General features: G+C 49.9%; 2 protein-coding genes across 6 annotated transcripts in view; both read left to right on the forward strand.

Moving 5' to 3' along the window:
- The window catches only part of GNB1 (G protein subunit beta 1), an 84026-nt gene extending 68764 nt beyond the window's left edge, over positions 1–15262 (forward strand). For both annotated transcript variants that reach the window (XM_023738709.1, XM_023738710.1), the window contains 7 exons: positions 1692–1755; positions 2788–2950; positions 8460–8526; positions 10208–10409; positions 10699–10915; positions 13140–13255; positions 13538–15262. In XM_023738709.1, coding sequence (XP_023594477.1) covers positions 1692–1755; positions 2788–2950; positions 8460–8526; positions 10208–10409; positions 10699–10915; positions 13140–13246 — 820 coding nt within the window. In that variant the 3' untranslated portion in view covers positions 13247–13255; positions 13538–15262. The remainder of the gene's footprint in view (positions 1–1691; positions 1756–2787; positions 2951–8459; positions 8527–10207; positions 10410–10698; positions 10916–13139; positions 13256–13537) is intronic.
- A 4340-nt stretch (positions 15263–19602) lies between these two features.
- NADK (NAD kinase) overlaps positions 19603–21788 on the forward strand; it is a 38107-nt gene continuing 35921 nt past the window's right edge. Inside the window, exon 1 of one of the 4 annotated variants that reach the window (XM_023738713.1) lies at positions 19603–20213. The gene's annotated coding sequence lies outside the window, so the exon portion shown is untranslated. Of the gene's footprint in view, positions 20214–20325; positions 21305–21788 lie in introns of those variants that run through there. The other 3 variants (XM_023738711.1, XM_012557873.2, XM_023738712.1) reach the window with 3 other exon arrangements.

Consider the following 21788-nt stretch of genomic DNA (forward strand, 5'->3'; position numbering starts at 1 on the left):
GGCTTGGAGTAAAATGCGAACACTTTAGATGTTTGTTGCACTTTGGCTTCTGCCTTCAGTGGCCTGGAGCCTTCTAGGCTTACCTCCTGGCTTTTGTCTCTCTTATGGTGGTGGCTGGCAAGATCATGGATGTGTATGTCGGGGAAAGCTCTAGGAGGCAAAGTAGACCCAGTTCTTGAACAGTTATCTGACCTGGGATTAAGAGGCATGTCTTCTCTCACCTTCTGGAAGGATAAATGGGCAGCTTAATGTTTCCTCTAACCCGCTCTGCGAGTCAGCATTATTCAGGCTCTCCAGCCAGGGAGCATGTCCAAAGGTGACCTTCTGGGCCCAGGATGAGCCGATGAGCCCCTCTTAGAGCAGCCCTGAGACTCCGCTCGCAGCCTGTGCAAGGAGGGCAAAGACACAGAAGTAGAGCCGAAGACGGAACTCATACCTTGCGTGGAAATGCGGTTATCATCAAACCTAGATGCAGGAACTTACTTTAAGAAGTTGCAGCTGAAAAATAATTTGATTGGAGCCTGTAATTAGTTTAGTTCTGTAATAAATTTTGTAATGCAGTGTTGAAAAGGTTTTTATTCCATGCCAAACTCATTATTGACTTCTGTAAAGGAAATTTGTGCTTACTGCGTTGAAACATCAAGTTTGATCGAAAGCATCAAAGTTATCAAAGTGACTGGAGTGAATTACCTCCAGCTCTTGATCACCTTCAAGAAGCAAAGTACACTCCTGGTGAAATGTTTCAAACTTGTGTGTCTTGCTAAAATCTTTACATCATTACTTACCACACTAACAGAATACCTCTGCATAGAATTGCAAGCCCATTCTTGTCCAGTTCATTGAAAGCAGCACCCCCGCAGGCCAGAATCCTGAGGGCAGTGTACAAACTCCGTCTCACTCACTTTGCTTTCTAAGTAACTCACATACAGTTCCGTGGCCCATTAGTCATGGACTCCTTTTGCAGTGTTTAATTCTGGAAGTATATACAGAGCACCTTCCAACATGCAGATCCCAAACTTAGCATAGTTGCCCAGTCATGAAAAAACTTCATGACGTGGTGCTAGTCTCTTCTCACGTACCAGGCTCCTTCTGCTATAGTTTGTCATCTCTTAACACGGCAGGTGGGAGACCTCCTTATGTCTCTAAGAGTCCTGGATTCCAGTTGTAGCTCATTCTGGAAAATTTCATGCTTTTTTGTGGGGAGAGTCTGGGGAGGGGACTGTCGCATGAATTTGGAATATTTTAAAGCTTATTATTCCTTTATGTCCAGGCCTTCTCTGTGTCAGAATGGGACAGAAATGGTATACTAAATATTTTCCATTCTTTTGGCTTTTGAAAGATCTGTGTGTGTCAAATTTTATTTATAATGAAAAGAAACCAAAGAAGCAGTTATGAGAAGAAGTTACCCATCTTGGCTAACACAGGGAGTGGCCTTGTTGTTTGAGGCTGCATTCAGAGCCGAGAAGTCTAAACTATTATCTATGAGAATATTTTCTTTCATGCCTGCAAAGTTGGTCTAACATTTAACTTTTTTTTTTTTTTTGCTTAAAGTTAACTATGCTTTGTCTCAAGCAGATGAAACATTGAAGCACACATTAAAAGTCCTTGGAGTTCGAGTTTTCACTTGTTGCCTTTGTGCGAGTTCTCCGTTGTGCTGGTGCTGATGTGTTTGCTTTTGTCTTTCCTTCCAGGCTGCTAGTTAGTGCCTCGCAGGATGGCAAACTTATCATTTGGGATAGCTACACCACCAACAAGGTAAGGGACTGCACAATCCCTTCCCTGAGAATCCCAGACGTGGTGGATTCTCTGACTCTGGATTCATCCATGCTGTAACATATGACCCGGAGTAGCGAGGGGGGATCACAGTGAGCTCTTTAGTAGTAAAGTCACGTGGGTGAGGTAGAAGACCGATCGTGTGGCCAGCAGACATTTCTGTCTCTTCTGATGGATCAGGCACAGTTCTGCTGTAGTTTGTCATCTTTGGACAAAGCAGGTGGGAGGTGAGTACCTCCTTATGTTCCTGGGAGACTTGCATTCTAGTTCTAGCTCAATCTGGGAGATTTTATATGTTTTATTCACACATTGTAGAAATACAGCTTTTCATTTAGTTATTAATTTTACAAAAAATGATCTGAGAAGCATTATAATTTGAAATATTGATTGTTAGATTCTTTTTGAAATTTAATCCAAAGTTGTATCATAGTAAATGAAAAAGTACTATCATTGGTTCAAACATGTACATAAGAGATCTGACTCAATTGTATTTTACTAGAGAATCCTAAATGTGTGTACAAGGTTACAATACTTTACAGGGAGGTATGCGGCAGGATTGATGATGATAATGTCCAGTTTGTTTGCTTCAGTAGAAATAATTTGTTTTTTAAATGAATTTACAGCCATCTTAACCAACCACTGAAGTGTCTTCCTGTTAGTGTGCAGTTTTGATCAGGAGGCAGTGCTGCCGTTGCCTAAGTGTCTACTTAACCTTAAGGTGTAACTTTAAGAAAACTTCAGTTGGTGTTTCTGTATGCAGCACTGCTTTGTATACTTTAAACTCTGTTAGGAGGGGAACACACATTTATGATCGTTGTGTTTTTCTGATGAATTGACCTGAAATGTCCGTCTTTGTCTCTGGTAATAACTCTTTCTCCAAGTAATATTGGCCCTTATTTTGCTCTCTTACCTTCTATGGAAAAAAAGTTGGAGACTAGAGATAAAATTGTAGTACTGATAGTTAAAAAGTCTGAACGTGATCATATTTACGTCACCCGTGTTCCTGTCCCCTAGGTCCACGCCATTCCTCTGCGCTCCTCTTGGGTCATGACCTGTGCATACGCCCCTTCTGGGAACTACGTGGCCTGTGGTGGCCTTGATAACATCTGCTCCATTTACAATCTGAAGACTCGTGAAGGGAATGTACGCGTGAGCCGTGAGCTGGCTGGACACACAGGTATACATCGCATTCTCGTTAATAACCTTGATGTCATACACACTGTTGACCTGGGGTGCATTCTATGCTTTGGCCACTTAACTGCTTCCCAATAATTATTTATGAGATTAGTTCAGTGAAAAGCCTCTGGGTGAGAGTGATGCAGAGGTTCTAACTTCGGTGTCTGAGGACCTGGCACTTGGGTCACTCCCTTCGGAGCTGGCAGCAGCCACCTTCCTTTTTACATTAACACGATACAGTTCACTCTGTTGTCTCGCCCTCAGCCATCTCCCACTCTGAGCACCTTTCCACAGGAATTTCCTCATTGAAATATATACTCGTGCCCATGCACATGCACCCTGACTTCATGTCAACTACACACTTGCTGCCAGGGAGGCAGAATAGAGTCCTTTGGGCTGTTTGAGTTCTTTTGAACGTGACTAGCTTTACATGTCGAGTGGTATATCATTTTGCCAGGATGTAACTTACCTATGACACTAGTTATTTATAAGAAAAGGTATAGTTTTTCTGAAGAAGATCCCATCCTAATATTTTACTTCTCTAGCTATGTTCTCAGTTCTCAAAAATTCTATCCCTCAATATTTTTTTGTCAAGACGCCACTAGGTTCACGTACTTCACATGCAGAAAAGGAGCCATCATAATTTTGAGTAAATAGTACTGTTTTTGACACCAGTGAAGTAGTCTGTTTAATAAGTTAATTTTGGCCAAATAAGAGCATATCCTGTCATTGCAAATATATGTGCGTATGTGCTGCCTACATGTCACTGATTTCTGCTCTTGTCTCCTTCCTTCTGCTTACTCGGGTTGCTTTCTTCTGAATTTTCTAGCTTCTCAAGGTGAAACCTTAGGCCATGGATTTTAGACCTTTTTTATTTTCAAATACAAGTACTTACAGCCATAAATTTCTCTCTGAGCTTGGCTTTAACTTCATCCCACAAATTCTGATATCTTTATCATTTCATTTCTTCTGTGTTCATTGAGACTTGTTTTTATGGGGCAAATGGTCTGTTGTGAGCATCTGAGAGCACTGAAAAATAATGGGCATCTGCAGCTGTTTGGGGGAGGGAGCTGTTCTTGCTACATATGTTAGTTAGATCAAGGTTTTTAATATTTTATTTCTATGAATTGCTGAGAGAGGAATGTTAAAATCTTTATGATTGTGGGTTTGTCAGTTTCTCTCTTTAATTCTGTCAATTCTTGGTTTGTATACTTTGAACTCTGTTAGTAGGGGAACACTCATTTATGATTGTTCTGTTTTTCTGATGAATTGACCTGAAGTGTTCATCTTTATCTCGGTAATAACTCTTTTTCTTAAAGTCTGCTTAATCCGATACTAGTATAGCCACACAGTCTTCTCATGTTTTTTGCATGGTAAATTTTTTTCCACCCATTTACTTTCAACTTAACTCTGTCTTCATATTTAAAATGTGACTCTTATAGACAACATATAGGAGGTCGGTCTTGCGTTTTATCCATTCTAAGAGTTTCTAACTTTTAAATAGTGTTTAGTTCATTTCTATTTCATGTAAAATTGATATAGTTCAGTTAGGCCACCACTTACTTTCCATTTGTCATTTTTATTTTTTTGTGCTTCAGTTCCTCCTTTCGTGTCTTCTTTTGGATTCCTTGAATGTTTTTTAGAATTCTGTGATACAGTAGTTAATTTCACGGTGCTTGGCTGCTAACCTAAAGATTGGAGGTTCAAACCCACCCAGCGGCTCCGCTGGGAAAAAAGACCTGGTGATCTGCTTCCATAAAGATTACAGGCTAGAAAACCGTATGAGGCAGTTCTGCTCTGTCACGTGGGGTTGCTGTAATTTTTCATGATCCACTTAGAGTTCATACTGTCCCAGCTCATATATAATGTCACTGGGAGCCACTGCTCCAATCCGGAAGCCTCAGCCAGTGCTATACACTTCAGGGACCACCTTGGTTACAGTGCTGATGAATTGACAGTTCTTAAAACAATACTATTTTAATGTTTAGCCATCTCTTCTATTTTAATCAGATTCAGCATATCTCTTTTGATGTTTGATTAAAGGCTGTGCTGTTGGATCTGTTAACACATCAGAGTATTTGTGTGTTGAAACGAGAAAGTGCTAGATAGAATGTTTCAGAGATTTTTTTCCTTCATATTTCATGCAGTTTTACTTCTTGTGAGTTTCCCTTTTTTTTTTTTTTTTTTAAAGACATATGGCCTGTTAAGAGTTTTTATGGCCTTCTTCAGACATGATACATAATTTTCAACTTCAAATCTGTAAAGGTTAAGATTTGATAAACTTAAAATAGAGTCTAACTTTAGCAAGGGGGGAAAGGTGTGAGAGGTTCATGGTTTGGACAGAGTCGATGATTTGCTTCCTTTGTCTTGTTCAGACCTTTTAAGGATCCAGCTGATTAGTTTAATGTTCATCACTTATGGCATCTTCTCCCTGATCCAGTTCAAATTGATATTTTGGAAAGGGAATAATAATATTGACTAAACAAACCTGCTTCACGCCTGGGGAGAACAGATTGAATGTGTGCTACGGGTAGGGCACAATCATTTATAATTAACGAAAAAGTAAATACTACTGAGCATTTGCCTTGTAAGTGTGGGACTCATTGTTAAGCATGGTTGAGAAGTTTTCTTGTAGAATCTTAGAAACTCAGTTGCACAGAAAACAGTTCTTCCCTAGGATACTCACAGCAGCCTTCCCAGCTCTTTAATGACCCTCTCTGAAGGTGTACAGAGGCATCGTTTACAGTCAGATGAGACTGTTGGTAATCAATTGTATGTTGCTGTTGTTTCTATAAACAAAAGACCTATATGGAACAAACAGAAGCTTCTTTCTCTAGAGTCTGGTACCCAGGTTTTGGAAACTCTTTAGCAGTACTTCAGAGAAAACATCAGATGGGCTTTCTGTCTTGTTGGTGTTTTGCCTTTTAAGATTTTGTCTTAAAAATGTTCTGCATCCCACTTTGGTGAGTGACGTCTGGGATATTAAAAGCTAGTGAGCGGCCATCTAAGATGCATCAATTGGTCCCAACCCACCTGGAGTAAAGGAGAATGAATAACACCAAAGACACAAGGAAAGTATTTGCCCAAGAGACAGAAAGGGCCACATAAACCAGAGACTCCATCAGCCTGAGACCAGAGGAACTTGATGGTGCCCGGCTACCACCAATGACCGCCCTGACAGGGAACACAACAGAGGGTCCCTGATGGAGCAGGAGAAAAGTGAGGTGCAGAATTCAAATTCTAGTAGAAAGACCAAACTTAATGATTTGATTGAGACTGGAGGGACCCTGGAAGACATGGCCCCCGGACTTTCTTTTAGCCCAAAACTAAAACCATTCCTGAGGCCAACTCTTCAGACAAAGATTAGACTGGACTATGGGACATAAAATGATGCTCGTGAAGAGTGTGCTTCCTAGCTCAAGTAGATACGTGAGACTAAATGGGCAGCTCCTGTCCGTAGGTGAGATGAGAAGGCGGAGTGGGGTCAGGAGCTGGTTGAATGGACACGGGAAATCCGGGGTGGAAAGGAGGAGTGTGCTGTCACAGTATAGGGAGAGCAACTAGGGTCACAAATAACAACGTATGTATAATTTTTTTTATGAGAGACTAACTTAAATTGTAAACTTCCACTTAAAGCACAATAATTAAAAAAAAAAAACTTTAAAAAAAAAGGAGACTATATATTGAACTATATATTGTTTCACACAGTTGAAGTGCTAAATTTAATGGTGTTAATGGATTAATGCAGTGTTAATCAAAACCTGAACCTGTGGGCTTTCCAATAAAGAAATGTTAAATTAAAAAAAAAAAAAGATTTTGTCTTAAAATATAAAGAATTCCTCTGAAAATGGCTAATTGAAAGTATTCACGTTGATCAGAATGAAGCATTTATATAATTATAAACTTACTACATGTAGAATAAAATTTTCCAAGTTCTGTTTTGGTGAAAGTAACAATTACAAAGGCATTAGATTATAATTGAGAAAATATTAACTCCCTGTTGTTATTGTTAGGCGCCGTCGAGTCATTTCAACTCATTGCAACCCCATGTGACAGAGTAGAACTGCCCCATAGAGTCTTCTAGGCTGTAATCTTTACAGAAGCACATTGCCAGGTCTCTCTCCTGTGGAGCCTCTGGGTGGGTTTTAACTGCCAACCGTTCGGTTAGCAGCCGAGTGCTTAACCTGAGCACCACCCAGGCTCCTTATTAACTCCCTAACAGCCCTTATTTTGATAACAAGAATATCCGACCCACGCTTAAAGCAGGCACCTAGGGATAATGTAGACATAATTGACACTTGTCTTAGAGGTTTCTTTTTTCCTAAACCTCACATTGCAAACATAGACACATTTTCCCTTTCTGAGAACATTCTGGTCAAGATGGCCACAGATCCATAAGCATTCTGATCAGAAGTGTAGCAGCAGAGGTCTTCAGTACAGCCTTTTAATCGCCCGCTGGCATTCAGCTCTTGCCAGTACCCACTGTGGTGACCGAACCTTCATTTTCTAGGGAGAGTCTGTCCCTACAGTCAGAAGCTAAATATATCGTGTGTGCGCACGCGCACACGCTCGCGTAGGTCCTCAGGTGATGCAAATGGTTAAGCACTTGACTACTAGCCGAAAGGTTGGCAGTTTGAACCCACCCAGAGGCACCTCAAAAGACAGGGCCAGCAGTCTGCTTCTGAAAGGTCACAGTCTTGAAAACCCTGTGGAGCAATTTTACACTGTACACTTGGGGTCACCATGAGTCAGAGTTGACTCAATGGCACCTAACAACAACTAACAACCCCACTTTCTAGACCCCAGGACCAGATTTGCTTCACTTTCTGGACCCCAGGCCCAGGTGTGCCCTTCTTTCCAGCTGGCCTCTGGGGCATCTCATGGTTAGACTCTCCACCACTACTTCCCAGAAACCAGGCCACCCAGAGTTCTATCCCAGAAACAGTCCTTTAATCTGAGCTGCTGCTCTCCTTCTTCTCTGTCCTGCCTTGCGTTGGAGCCTCTCCGCTCCCCTGGACTCTTGTAGCCTTGTCCCTGCACCAGGTCCCACCTCCCTACACTCTGTTGGCCACCTTATGGGACCTGTCCAGCCCTTCCCCCATACTGTTCCTGGGACCAAGCCACACCACCTCTGGCGGGACCACCATAAGGCCTCCCAAGCTATGTCTCTGGCCTTTGTGGCTACCAGGCTCCAGACTTTTTGTTCAGGGTGTCCTTCCCCTGTCACACTCTGTAGGCTACAGGGGGTGGGGATGGTGATGGTCTCCTCACTGTAGCAACAGGTTCAGCACATAGAAGGCCCCCACCAGGGAAACGTGTGTTTTCACCTGAAATGTCCACAACGCTCCTCCTGGCAGATGCGTTTCTTCTTCACCAACAAGGTGTTTGGATTGGTCTTAACCTAGATGACTTCCTGGTATGTTTATTTTGCCGACACCGTTTTTGTATTTACAAGAGTGTAGCACCAGGCCTGCTGGACGTGTTCCTCATTGGGGTTTCCTGTTTGCCAGGTTACCTGTCCTGCTGCCGCTTCCTGGATGACAATCAGATCGTCACCAGTTCTGGAGACACCACCTGGTAAGTAGCTGGCCCGAGCGGGCCGCACGTGGGTGGTCCTCTGCTTGGTGGTCGTGGCTCCTCTCGGCTCTGCTCACACTGTCGCCTGTAGGCTCATAAGGAGAACCCAAGTGAGATGTGAGAAAACAGTTCCTGACATGGATTGGACCATCTTTAACTTCAGATGGCCTTAAGATCTTAAACACAAAGCAGCAGTGAATGATGAGGCTGTTTATTATACTGTTTTTAGATTTTGACACTCAAAGTTTAGTTTTGAACAATCAAGAACTGCCATACAGATCTTTAAACCACAGTTGTGTGTGAAGTACTTGCTTTTCTCTTCTCCCCTGTGTGTTTATACCTGTTTAGGTGATGTCCCTTTGAGGGAGTAGGGCACATTTTACTTGTCTGTCACTCCTCTGGTCTCACCGTCTTGTTAATGCCAAGCATGGCTAAAAATAGAATCGCAGGTGTCACAATTTTAGGTGACTTCTATCAGGTTTCTTAATTTTTAGAGCATTTTTACCTCACTAATAGATGCCCACTGCAGTAAGCTGTAGCACATCATTTGAAGGACCAGGTAGTTATTTATGAGACAAGTTTTAGATGCAAAGCTGTCCTGGTGGGTTTTATTGGTCTTTTGTTGGTGAGGAGCTACGGGGCAGCTGGGCTCTGCTCAGTGCCGGGGGCACCTGACAGTGCAGGTTCCGTTCCCGTGCCCGGCAGCCGGACTCTGGCTGCCTTTTCTCCCACTCATCAGTAAGGGGGTCGTTGTATTATAAAGGGTCCTTTTTGTATGAATTTCATGGATTCACAAAAGACTGACAATACAGACTGTCAGTCTTGGGAAGGATTTCCTTATTACAAGATGTTTTAAAAGCTGTTTATGAATAATTTCTTCAGGCTTCGGGAATACCTTGCTTCCTTTCAGCGGCCCCTCAGCCCTAGAAGGGCGCTGGGGAGGAGCCCACTGGGGGTCGAGTGGACACAGTGTGGCTGTGTGCAGGCTCAGGGCAGGCCAAGCCAGAGCCCCATGGGGCAAGTGATACCATGAAATTGTAAACAGTGCACAGGTTGTGGCCCTCCGAGTCACCCTTAAACAGCGGGCTCCTGCTCTGGCCAGAGTGCCGCTGGCATGTCACCTTTATGCCCGTGCAGCGCTTTGAGGGCAGTGGTTCCAGCTCGCAGCCATAAAGTGGCAGCTGCTCTCCTGTCTGTGAGCCCAAGGAGGCAGCAGGCCCTCAGAACGCTCTGGGCCCTTATTTGCCTGGAGATATCTCCGTATCCACCGCCTCTTCTAGAGGTGAGTAGAAGAGGGGAGGGGCAGCCGCAGGTAGCACAGTCTTCTCCTCTTCCAGATGGAGCCAGTGGGCCACATGCCCCTCTGTGCAGCACCATCTCCAGGGTCTCTGCCCTGGAGGGGACACTTCGGCTCCTTGTTAGGAGGTGCTTGAGTCAACATACAGATCACAGTGACCTCTGTAACTTCTAAGCTTATGGTTGTGTACTTGTGTATATTTACTGGCTTGTTTTTTTTGGTTTGTTTGTTTTCCCTTCTAAACAACACCACATTACACATTTGAGTTTGTTTAAGTAAAAACTCAGAGGCTTGGCAGATTCCCAGTGATTCTGGAGTTGAGTTTGTCCCGTGAGTGGTTGTTTCACAGATGAGTCTGACACCCTCTTCTCTGCTCCTGCCCAGTGCACTGTGGGACATAGAGACTGGCCAGCAGACAACCACGTTCACGGGACACACCGGGGACGTCATGAGTCTGTCCCTTGCTCCAGACACCAGATTGTTTGTCTCTGGTGCTTGTGATGCTTCGGCCAAGCTCTGGGACGTGCGAGAAGGGATGTGTCGGCAAACCTTCACGGGCCACGAGTCTGACATCAATGCCATCTGCGTAAGTGCTGGTGCTACAGTCTGGGGGCACTATGGTCTGGGGACAGGGATGCCCCTTCTCTTGCTCTGCTGATAACCTAACCGACTTCCAGGAGCTGCACCGTCCATCTTTAAGTTTAAGAGATTTTTGGGCCAGGTGCTTCTCCTCCTCCTTCTCTGCAAACACAGTCAGCGTACAGATGGCTGATCTTTTCCTACCATACCTGCCACAGTCCTGCTGTTGAGTACCACATTACCAGTGTTCCTTTTTGAGCATATATACATTGTCTTGATTTGCTTTCTCTTTCCAGTTCTTTCCAAATGGCAATGCGTTTGCCACTGGCTCAGATGACGCTACCTGCAGGCTGTTCGACCTCCGTGCAGACCAGGAACTCATGACGTACTCTCACGACAACATCATCTGCGGGATCACCTCTGTCTCCTTCTCCAAGAGCGGGCGCCTCCTCCTTGCTGGCTATGATGACTTCAACTGCAATGTCTGGGACGCGCTCAAGGCCGACAGGGCCGGTAGGTGACCCCTGGGGCTTTCCGTGGCTCCCGACGCTTCTGACAGTATCTGCCAGCACGGACACAACTTGTATAGCTGAATGTTTGGTTTGTATCAGTCAGGCTGTGGCCAACTAAGCCTGCAGGCTCATAATGCAACCTGCAGTGGGCGTGATCCTAGCCCCCCATGTGCTCGCACATAAGTGCATGTGCAAGGACAGAGTGGGTAGGGGAGTGTGCACCCCTCTGGAGCCAGTGGCCAGGTCACTCAGCCCTGTGTGGCTGTGTGCCCTGTGACTCCTGTCCTGTATTCCCGAGATGCAGGGCATGTTGTGCGACTCCGAGTGTGGCGCACAGTGGGGGAAGTGCTCTTGGCATAAATGTGGAAGGGTTTTATCTCATCAATTTCAAAGGGGTCTCCTGGACCTAAGTTATGTTTAATTTCTAGTGCCAGCCTGAGTCACAGTGGCCCTCCGTTTCCATCCTGCCTTTAGAGCTGAGCACTGTCCCAAGAAGGAGCGAGTGGGGGGCCTCGGACTGGCACACACTGAGTGTGATTGTTGGTTTTCACTTGATTGCGTTATGACCTTATTTTTGCGTAGGATCTGAATATTGAGTTTGGGTACATTTCTTTATAATAAATAAATGACAAATTCATAAGATTGTCAGGGAAGTATGCAAGCAGACCCCTAAATTCACCCATGATTTAGTCCCAAAACCATGTGTAAAAGCCAAGTGTCCAGAAGTTGCCCAAGACCAGGGTTGTACTTGTGGGACCTTTACCTCACGGCTGAGCTCACTGACTGGCTGATTTCCAGGTTTGACACTGAGGTCTCTGTTTCCCATCACTTCTCACCCCACCCCCATTTGCTGCTAGTGTTTCTGCAATCACTGAGCTCCCTACTTCAGCATACACCATCCTCACAGGAAACACCCCACCCCAGGAAACAAACAAGCTGAGGTGTCAGGTCGCAGAATTGGTGGTTAAAAGGGAGGGCCATGCTTGAACTCGGCATCTGGCTGTAGCAGGGATGTTCTGGGCCACCATTTGGCATATATCTATCCCCTGCTGTTGGGCTGTGGGTGCAGGCAGCACCCCTGCAACACTCAGGCGGGTTACTGTAGTGTGCTGTTTGCTTTTGCCGTGGGTATTGGTGTGTATTAAAGCACTGGTCACACACAAGCTGAAAACTTTCTGTGTGGAAGATGACATGTGGGCACTTGAATTTGGAAACATGGGCCCCGATCAAATCGGCAGGCATGCTGGTCTTAGGGGTGAACGGGGAGAGCAACTCTGGTCCTTGGGGCACCTCACAGGACTCCCCGCTTTCCAGCAGGTGCTCCTCCCCTGCTTGTTGAACACCCTGCCTTTTATTGTATTCCTCCTCTCAAACCCGCAATATTGGTGCCGAGGAGAGTGGAGGCTCCCAGGCCTCCCCAAGACCATGAGCTCTGAGTCACCCCCTTGTTCCTGTGACAATAATGAGTATAGGGGCTGAAGGAGGAGGGTATCTGTGACATTAACCCTCCAGTTCCTCTGAAGCAAAGGTGAAGGTTCTGGCTGATAATTATCCAAGAGAAGATTGTTGGAAGTTTAAATGGTAGGCATGCCCCGGATGAGGGGTCACTGCAGGGCGCCACCTCTGCCAGCGCCTGCCCCCTAACTCTGATCCAGGCTTAAGCTGGCTGCAGGCATCACCAGGAGTCACACACAGCCCCTACCCATATGCTGGGTTGTGAATGGCTTTGGGATGGAGTGGTTTTGATTTTTTGATTATGGCTTTCGTTCCATTTTTTACTTAGGCTTTTTACATCTTCTTGAGTGCTCAGAAGTCAGTGTAAGAGGCTCTGGGTTATTTACAGTTCTCTGTCTGTGTGTGTGTCTGCACACCTTTGAATCTCTTATCACCCTACTGTGTTATAGCACATTTATTACCAGGTTCTTCAATATATTTTTGTTTTATTTGAATACATTCCTGTGGCTATAGGCACATTCAAGTTATTTTTAAGAGAAGGATCATATTAACCCTACTCATCTTGAACAAGATGGGCCATTATAGTGCTCCAGTTTGATTTCCACTTGGAAAAATATTTCCCTCCCTTCCTGGTGTCCTTTCCTTGGTGACTGACGCAATGTGGGATTTGACCACTGGGGATTGGATTGGGCTCTTTTTCTGTCACAGCATCCCCGTGGGTGAGACCTATCTGGGCCCTTGGAGTGACTGTGCTGTGGCTTGCTCTCCAGGTGTCCTGGCTGGGCATGACAACCGTGTCAGCTGCCTGGGGGTGACCGACGATGGCATGGCGGTGGCGACGGGGTCCTGGGACAGCTTCCTCAAGATCTGGAACTAACGCCGACAGGTAGGGAGTGGCCCGTGTGGCTTCCCAAGTGTGGCTATGTGTATTGGCTCTCCCCTCAGTTTTTCACTACATATGATTTGTGAGATTCGTGTTTTCCAGGTTAGTTGATAGATTTTGATGTAGAGTTGATGAGAAAATGAAGCACATGCCCCTTGGTGGCAGACACAGAGATGAGCCATGGAAAGAGCTTTCATGCCACAGTGGCAGCAACACTAATTGTAGATTCTGTTTTGATTTTTTGTTTCTTTTTAACCTTTATATAAACTCTGTTCACAATGGCAGGTGGGCTCCGCGGTGACTGGAAGACCATTCCAAACCCTGACGAGTTACAGTGATAGCATATCCGCCCAACCGTACTAACTTGGACCCCAGCACCCCCCTCAGAACTTCAAAAGGGCAAGATCTTCTTTTCCTTCACGTATTGCTGAAACAAAGAGCACAATTCCCGTTAAGAGAAGACTCCGGCTGTAAACGAAAACAAATTGTGCATTCCTCTCGGGACCATTGTCTTTGTTTTCTTTTTTGTCTTGAATGAATTTTAAAAGGAAATACTATAATAAAATGTTAACCAGAAGGTAAACTTGAGTGTAATTGTGAAACAGACAACAACTTTTCACTAGTTTATTTGAACTTTAGACCAGTGATCCTGTTTTGTGACGTTCATGCAAAACAAGTTGAGGACTTTGTTTTATCTTGTAATAGTTTCTAAATTTCAAGTCGTGTTTGTAGCAGGATTTTGAAAACATTCACATTTCCTTTTTTAAATATATTCCTTTATGTTCAGTAGTCACCCAGAACAAGGGAGTCTCACGCAGCCTCCCTGAAATGGTCTGTGATGTAAATTCAGTCCCTGGGTTTATTTTCTGTTCAGTGTCATGGTGCCTGGCACGCACAGACACGGCGTGGGGAGGTGGCATTAGTGTGAGGCCAAGCACACGCCGTGGGCACTGTGAGTGTGCAACTCGGAACTGCCCCCTCCTAGTCAGCTTAGACCAGGCACCCTCTCCCACCTGTCCTCTCCTCCCTTCAGCCCGGTTTTGAAGCCCCCTCGGGTTTTCTGTGGTGTTGGAGGGATGTTTCTGTGACCTGACACTACCCCCCATGATCAGGAGAGGCCCGCCCTGCGCTTGGGTCACCAGTCGATTGTTTGTGTGTGAAACAATGTACAAATCAATGTTTTGAAAATTATTATCTCAAACTTTCTTAAGTTAAATTTTAAAAAATTTGATCGTTTGCCATATTGGGTGGGTTTACTCTTAGAATCGCATGCTGTAGAAATGCTCAAAGTGCATATAGGACTCCGTCCTTAGATGTTTTTTCTTTAAGAAGTAACCCTTCACCATTGTCGCCGCGGCGGCTTGTCCACCCTGTCACTGCTCTGTGCACATGTAGGCAGTACACCAAGCGGCTCTGCACGCTCCAGCAGTGGGCGCATCACCTTTTCCTTTTTCTTTAAGAGAGATGTCCTGTTCCAAACGACTGCTGCTGGATTCTGAGGGTGGGGCGGGAGTGGGGAGGGAGCAGGGGACGAAGATCTAGCCTTCCTCTTCAGGAGCCCTCACACCTGCCCCCTGTGGGAAGAGCCTTTGCATCTGAGGCAGGCCACTTTTATAACACGTAGCTTTCCCGGGTTTTCTTGTCCCCTCAAGTGTCCAGCAGCAGCGTTTAGACCACAGGGTGTTCTGTTGGCTCTCCTGCCCTCCCTCCTGTAGGAGTCCCCGGGAGCACTCCTCTGTAGCAGCGATAGTGGCTTCTCCATTCCGTTCTTTGCAGCACCCTGTACCCACTGTGCTGTGACTGTGCGGTAGGCCTGGGTTGGCAAAAGAATAAAACGAAACCCTTCTTTCTCTTTCCATAAACCACTCTGTAGAGCTCTCTGCACCTGTACCCCTTTTCACCTTTTGTATTTAATTTTACTTCAGTCAGTGTACTGCAAGGAAGCTGGATGCAAGATAGATACTATATTAAACTGTACTGTTATTTAAGATGTAATAAAGCAGTTTGACATGAGGGACCTGGGTGTGGCTGCTTATTTGAGGGTCCATTCATTTCTCAGAGGCGGCGGGGCCCTGAGTCAACAGGGTCTGACCCCGGTGGCCAGCCCATTGCTTGCACCCTATGTCTTTCATCCACATCACAAAGAATTCGTGAATTTGCAAGGCCCTTTAGAGGGCTCCATGCGGCGGCAGACCGACAAAGGCCTGGCAGCCCCTCCAGTGCCCCGACAGACCCACCTCCCAGCAGGTGCGTGCCCCCATGCCACACAGTTGCCCAGGCTGCCTTGGAAGTCTTCTCTTTTGCCCTTACTTCCTCTTCCTGCTTTCCTTCCCTAAAATATCCCAGGGTGTCTTATTTCAGAGACATGCTTTCCTCTTGCTGGAGCTGACTTCACCTCAATCTGAATAGAAAGAGCTGCATCTTGTTAGGAAAATGAGCATCTGCTGGGAAGAGTGGGGATGGCGAGTTGGTTACCAAAGGAAAAGACTCCCTAGCCCTATCCACTGCCCTTGCTTTCTGGCTGAAGGACACACGTTTTAAAAAATCTTATTCTGTAAGGTTATAAAAAGTAGCCTTGTAACTGTCATGACTCAAATGCTGAGACATTTTCACAAATAAGTGAAAAATGGTCTCAGTGGGAAGGATCTAGCCGGAGTGAGGTGCCCCTTGGGGGTTCACCACCCCTTTCTGGGCATCCCCAGGGGCCCCATGACACACCTCTGTCCCCTGCGGCACCCTCATCCGCTGTCTGCTGTGTTTCTGACCGGCAGTGCTCACCGTGCCCCTCTTCAGAAGCAGCACTTGGTGGCAGTCCTGTGCCAGCTCAAGGTGGCCTGCAGGTTTAGGCTGCTTCAGTGGGTGTGACTGACAGCTGAGCAGTGGATTTGCCTGGCTGCCTTCTCCCTGAAATAATCTGTGCTCCATAGATACATGGATTCTTTGCACATTTTAACACTGCCAGCTGCTTTACAAAAGCCTCTTTGAAAATGCTGGAGAGCATCTGAGGTTCTTCCCAGGCTGGCCAAGGCCCTGGGGGAGCTTAACTGGCTCACAGCGGAAGTGGCACGCGCTCAGCAAAGGTCCTCCTGGCAGGAGTATCCCAGCCTGGCACCTGGCTCATGGCATCTAGTGCCCATGTGCCCTGGGGTCTGTGTCCTCAGGCTCTTCCTCCGCTTGGCCTTGGCTCATAGGCTGAGAGGGGCGTTTGTGCCCCCACCAGGGCAGCTCACTGGCACCCACGTGGTCAAGGAGCAGCAACAAGCGTGGCCCCACAGTGCCTGCCCCTCAGCAGGCTGAGGCCGCTGCCCCACTTTCTCAGCCAAGTCGTCCTAGAAAATAGGTGTCAGATACACACGCTGAGAAAGTGACTGACAGCCAACAGGAGACAAAGACTCAAGGGTGCTGCTGACCGCGAGCTGCAGTGGCTTTCAGACTTTGTAGGCACACAGTTCTGGAGTTTGAACAGACTGTCACCGGTGTATGTCAGAGCAGGTACCTCAGCCGTGTGACTGACAATGGGTGGGAAGAGCACAGGAAACAAGGTCTCCTTGGTCACTGCCTTGTCCTCTCAGCCTGTCCCCTCTCAGTCTCCAGGACCACACGTGGACCCTTCCACCTGCCTTTTCCCCTGATCCCCACCACCTGTCACAGGTGTGCGGGCACAAGCAGCAGGTGGCAACATGGTCCATAAAGGTGAAGCCCTGGCTCTGCGAAGAGCCCTCAGGGCTCCCCAACCCCAGGAAAGAAGCTGAGGGCCCTAGCGTCCTGTCCGGCCCTGCTTGCTGCCCCCCTGTACTTAGCTCCTGAGCTGGCCACCGCCTCCCTTGCTGCTCTTTACCAGCCAAGCTGACTCCAGGGCCTGGCTTTGTGCCCGCTATTCCCTGGATCTGGAATGCTCTTCCCGCAGATACGTGTGACCACTCCCTGCCTATGTTCAGATGTTTCGGGTGTGGGAGGGGGATTCCCTTACTACCTCAGACTAGGATTGCCCCCTCCCCAGCAGTCCTTTCCCCCATCCCTCCTGCTTCATTTTCCTCCAGGATTTCACCTGCTCCTGGCAGTGCATCCCTATGTGGAGATGAACCAGCTCAGGTAGTGAGGGACACCTGGCCATCTTAGTACCACCTGACTGCTAGTCTGCACACCTCATGACACCTAGGGGGGCATGACACTACTAGGTGAGGGGAGGGGGAGCCTGGCGGTTCCTCTGGACCCTTAGAATCGTGACCAGTTTTTCCTGGGTAGGGGCATGGAAGGCCAGGCCATCCCTGCCCAGGGCACTGAGCTCACTGCGGGGTGGGGGCGGGGCATGACTCCATCACCCCTGCACTTGTCATTTCCATTGAGCCCTTCTAGGGCTGTTGACTTTGGGAATCCAGATGCGACCAGATGGCTCATAGGCAGAGTCCAGTTCACTCCACTCCTCCCTGGGGTCAGGGCCTTGGGGGCCTGTCCGATTGGGGACAGGGATGGAACCTGCGTGGAGGGGGGCAGGGGCACTGGTTCTGAAAGTAACATTGGACTGATCCTCTGCGACATCCCGCACAGCGCACGCTGCCCCGACCCGGCCCCTTGGGCTGACTTGCGCTCCCGTCCCCCACACCGCGCGGGGAAGGACGCCGCGCGGGGAAGGACACTGGGGTCTTGCCAGGCCTCTGTCCCTGCCCTGCGGGGGTCCCGCCCCTTCAGCCCCCTCCGCTCTGATTTAGAACAAAGCGGGGGCTTTGAGGCGTCCATCCTCCATAGTTCATGAAGTCGGAGCTAGCAGGGCGCCAACCTCGCTCGCCGCGGGGAGGAGGGACTGGGTGTAGGACCCACGGCGTAGGGGAGCCCATGGCTGCGAGACGCGTTGCCCCCTAGCGGCTCCGGCCCAGGTGCGTGTCCATGCGGCCGCCCTTCGCCGCACACCCCGCAGTCCCCCACCCCTGGCCGTCGCGGGCGCTGCCTCCCCCAAAGAGATCACATCAATGTGACAGCGCTGCTGCCAGTGCGGGGCCGGCGTTGCTAGGGCTTCGCGCGGTGGCCAGAGGAGCGACCCCTCGCCCCAGCCCCGCCCGCTCCGCCCCTTCTGAGTGGCGGCCAAAGTCCTCCGATCCTCCAGCGGAGCCTCGGAGCCCCGCAGGCCAGCTCTGGCCCTTCACGTTGGAGCAACTTCCCCGTGGAACATCCGGACAAGGAAAGTACCTACTGCTTAGGGAACTTGTGAGGATTCAGGGAGTTCCCACGTGCTCACCGAGGGCCCCATGGGCCACAGGAATCACCAAGAATGCCACCCACCCTGCATGGACACGCCAGGCCCGACTGCCTGCGACCTCTAATTTGCTGTTCCCTCTTTGGATGCTCTTCCCGCCCCCTGCAGGGCTTCTGGCCACCATGGTCACACAGCTCCCCACCCTGCCCAGTCCTCTCCCTCCCACCTGGCAGTCAGCACCCAGGGCTGCACATGGCACACAGCTGGTGCTCAGGAAGAGGGGCTGCCCCTCAAAACCAGCCCAAACAAGAGCCCGCCAAGTGGGCAATCCAGACACTGGCCCAGGGAGGGCATGGGGAAGGCCAGGCAGGGGCCCTGGAGGCATAGCTGGAGGACAGACACTGGGGGATGGACAAGCTGGCTGAGGACAGCCCATGACAATCACCTCCCAGGGATCCCTCGGTTCCTACCAGGAACCCTGGCCACCCAAGCTCCTGCCTACTTCCGCTTTTGGGTGATGGGCAGCCTTGCTTACCCCAGCGTAGCATGGCTGTAGTCAGCTTCCCCCAGGACCTGGAGCAGGACCCTGAACGTGCAGCCAATACCCGCTTTGTCCTTCAGCCAGGGGTACCCCATCCCCCACCTGCACCTAGAGCCCGGTGCCCCCAGGATGCCCCCCTAAGAGCCAGGCCACCGCCCCCTGCATGTTGGAGTCCGGCTCTGGGCAGCAGCCTAACCATGATACCCCACCTTTCTCCCTCTTGCCTACCCCACCCTGCTATCCCCCTTCATTCAACCCTCAGCTGAAGATGGACCCAGGTTTTGAAGTATAAACAATTTAAGAGCCATCTTTAGGAAAAGGACTACAAAATAACTAATATCAAATTATGTTGGGAAAGTCCTGGGCTGCCTGGAACAACTGCAGCCAACAGGTCTCCCGGGACTGGGAAAGGTCACAGCACAGGGAGTGTGACCCCCTGGGGCACCACCCAGATCTGACCGCTTCGCCTAAGCCTGCCCTAGTGGAGGAAACCTTTCTGGGCCCCCAGCCCCTCTGAAACAGTCTCCCCTCCTTTGCACAATCCAAACTTGCCTGGCCCTGGTGTTGGTCCCCCGCCCACCCCCATGCTGGCCTTTGTCTTCCCCGCCACCACAGCCTGGCTCATCCTAGGCTGGCCTTTAAACATGGCCCAATTAAAACTGCCTCTAGGAAGCCTTCCAGATGCCTCAAGACTGGATCCCAGCATCGGCCCTTGGGGCCTGGGTGTGCACCCTCCGCCCCAATCCCTAGGTCAGGCCACCAGGGAAGTTGCACAATCTAGGGCAGCTGACAGAAGCCACAGCCCTTGTGTTCTCAGCTCTGAAATGCGGAAGTGCTGAGGTCCAGGGTAGACAAAATTCCCACTAGAGGGTCACCTAGGAAAGGTACCTGCCATCTGAAGAGACGGCTGTCTCTGCAGAAGGCGGTGGCCATCCCTGCTCTAGAACGTTATTGGGAGGCTTGGCACAGTGCCTGCCGCATAGTGAGGGGTCGAGCATCATTACTAATGATCACTTCCAAAAACGTCTTGAAAGCTCTCTTTGTGGCCATCAGTGGGGTGGCTGATGGCCACTTTGGGGAAGCTGCTGAGGTTACAAAACAGCCCACTGGGGAAGTTACAGAGCTTGAGAAATCCTCCCAAATCCCCACCATCTTTGCTCCCACTCTCCAGTGGTCTAGGGACCGTGGTGCCTTTCTCTCCAGAAGACACCTAAGACCTGTCCTTTGAGGTAGGAGTCACTGAGCACCTGCTCTGTGCCTGATCTTGTTCCAGGTCTCCTGACACAGGGTCCCTGGTGTTCCCGCTGCCCCCACTTGGTACTGCGAGAGCAGGTACTGGGGGGTGGGGAGGCCCTGGTGCTTAGGACACAAAGGGGTGCCGTTAGAGACAGGCTTTGGAGGACTCAACTCATTGCACAGACTGCCTGGGCTGGACGCTACATGCCAGGGAGACTGGATGGTAGAAAAGGAACGAACGTTTGAAAATCATGGCTGGCACTCAGGGGTGCGCTGGTTCTGCTGACTCCTCTCTGATGTGTCCTGACAGTAGAGCCTGGAGCCTGGCCCACGGGTGGGCCTGGATGGGGCATGTGATGTCTAGTGCACTGATGGGGAACCAGCAGTTCAGCAAGCCTGGACTGGGGTGGCTGAAGCTCCACTAGGAGCTACAAAGTGGACACTTGTGACCTAGAGCCATCCTCCCCTCCTCTGGGTCCCGCAGCCTGGGGGTGGAGCAGAGTAGTGCTGGTAGGTGCCCCGACCCAGGAGCCCCAGTGACCACAGTCCTGTACTGCCCAGACTTAAGACCCCAGGCCTAGAGCCTCTGAGGTTGGCAGGGTGTTGGGTTAGGAGGATTCAACCCTGGCAGCTTGGGGGGTGCTGGGCCGCGGAAGGGCGGGGAGAGGCGGCCCCTTGGCCTCAGCTGCCCTTCTGGAGAAAGGGGACAGGGCGCGCGCACGCAGCTCCCTTCTGATCTCGGCGGCCCGAGGGAGCGCGGTTCCATCGCAGCTGCTCACCCCAAGTTTTGGTTCCCCAAACACGCTCCTTCCAAGCCCCGTCACACCCAGTGATTAGCGCATTGCTGGCGGTTGTGTCGCCTCTCGTGGTGCAGCCCACTTGGCTCGCTGCCTGGCGCACCGGCCGGGGTTAGGGCCGACCAGCCCGCGGGGGAGGCAGCGGGCGGCGGGCGGGACGCGCGGTGGGACGGACGGCCGGGGTCAGCCGATCCGGCTGGGCGGATGCCTATAAATCTGCCGGCGACTAAGAGGCTCATGGGACGCAGCGGCTAGCGGCTTGAGGCGGGCCAGGTGGGTGGTACCAGGTAAGTGGGGCGCCTCGGGGTATGGGGATACGGCAGCTCCCAACGGGCTGCGGGCCCTACGCCCCCTGCTCTGGATTCTCCCCTCCCTGCGGGCCGCACCTCCTGCAGACTTCTCTCCACCTCTATGACCCCCACCCCCACCTCCCTCCGGACCTCCCCTCCTGCCGACCTCTCTCCTCCACCTGTAGGATCACCCTCCCTCCGGACTGTAACCCCCTTCTGGGTCGCCCCCCTCCCTCCAGACCCCACTCGGCGCGGGCAGCCCGCCTCCTCCCCTCCGGTTGCCCCCGGGGGCCGCCTCCTCCCCCTCAGGCCCTCCTCCCTCCAGCCCGCTCCGTCCTGCCCTCTCCCGGAGGCGTCAGTCTGTCCCGGCGCCCGTCGGCCAGGTGGCTCCGCGCGGCGCGCCCACGTGCGCGAGCGGCACAGCGCGCATGCGTGGAGGCGTGCTGGGCGCATGCGTGCTGCAGCAGCGGCCCTGCCGCTC

Source organism: Trichechus manatus, unplaced genomic scaffold (genome assembly GCF_000243295.1).
Source record: "Trichechus manatus latirostris isolate Lorelei unplaced genomic scaffold, TriManLat1.0 scaffold00122, whole genome shotgun sequence".
NCBI classification, from domain to species: Eukaryota; Metazoa; Chordata; class Mammalia; order Sirenia; family Trichechidae; genus Trichechus; species Trichechus manatus.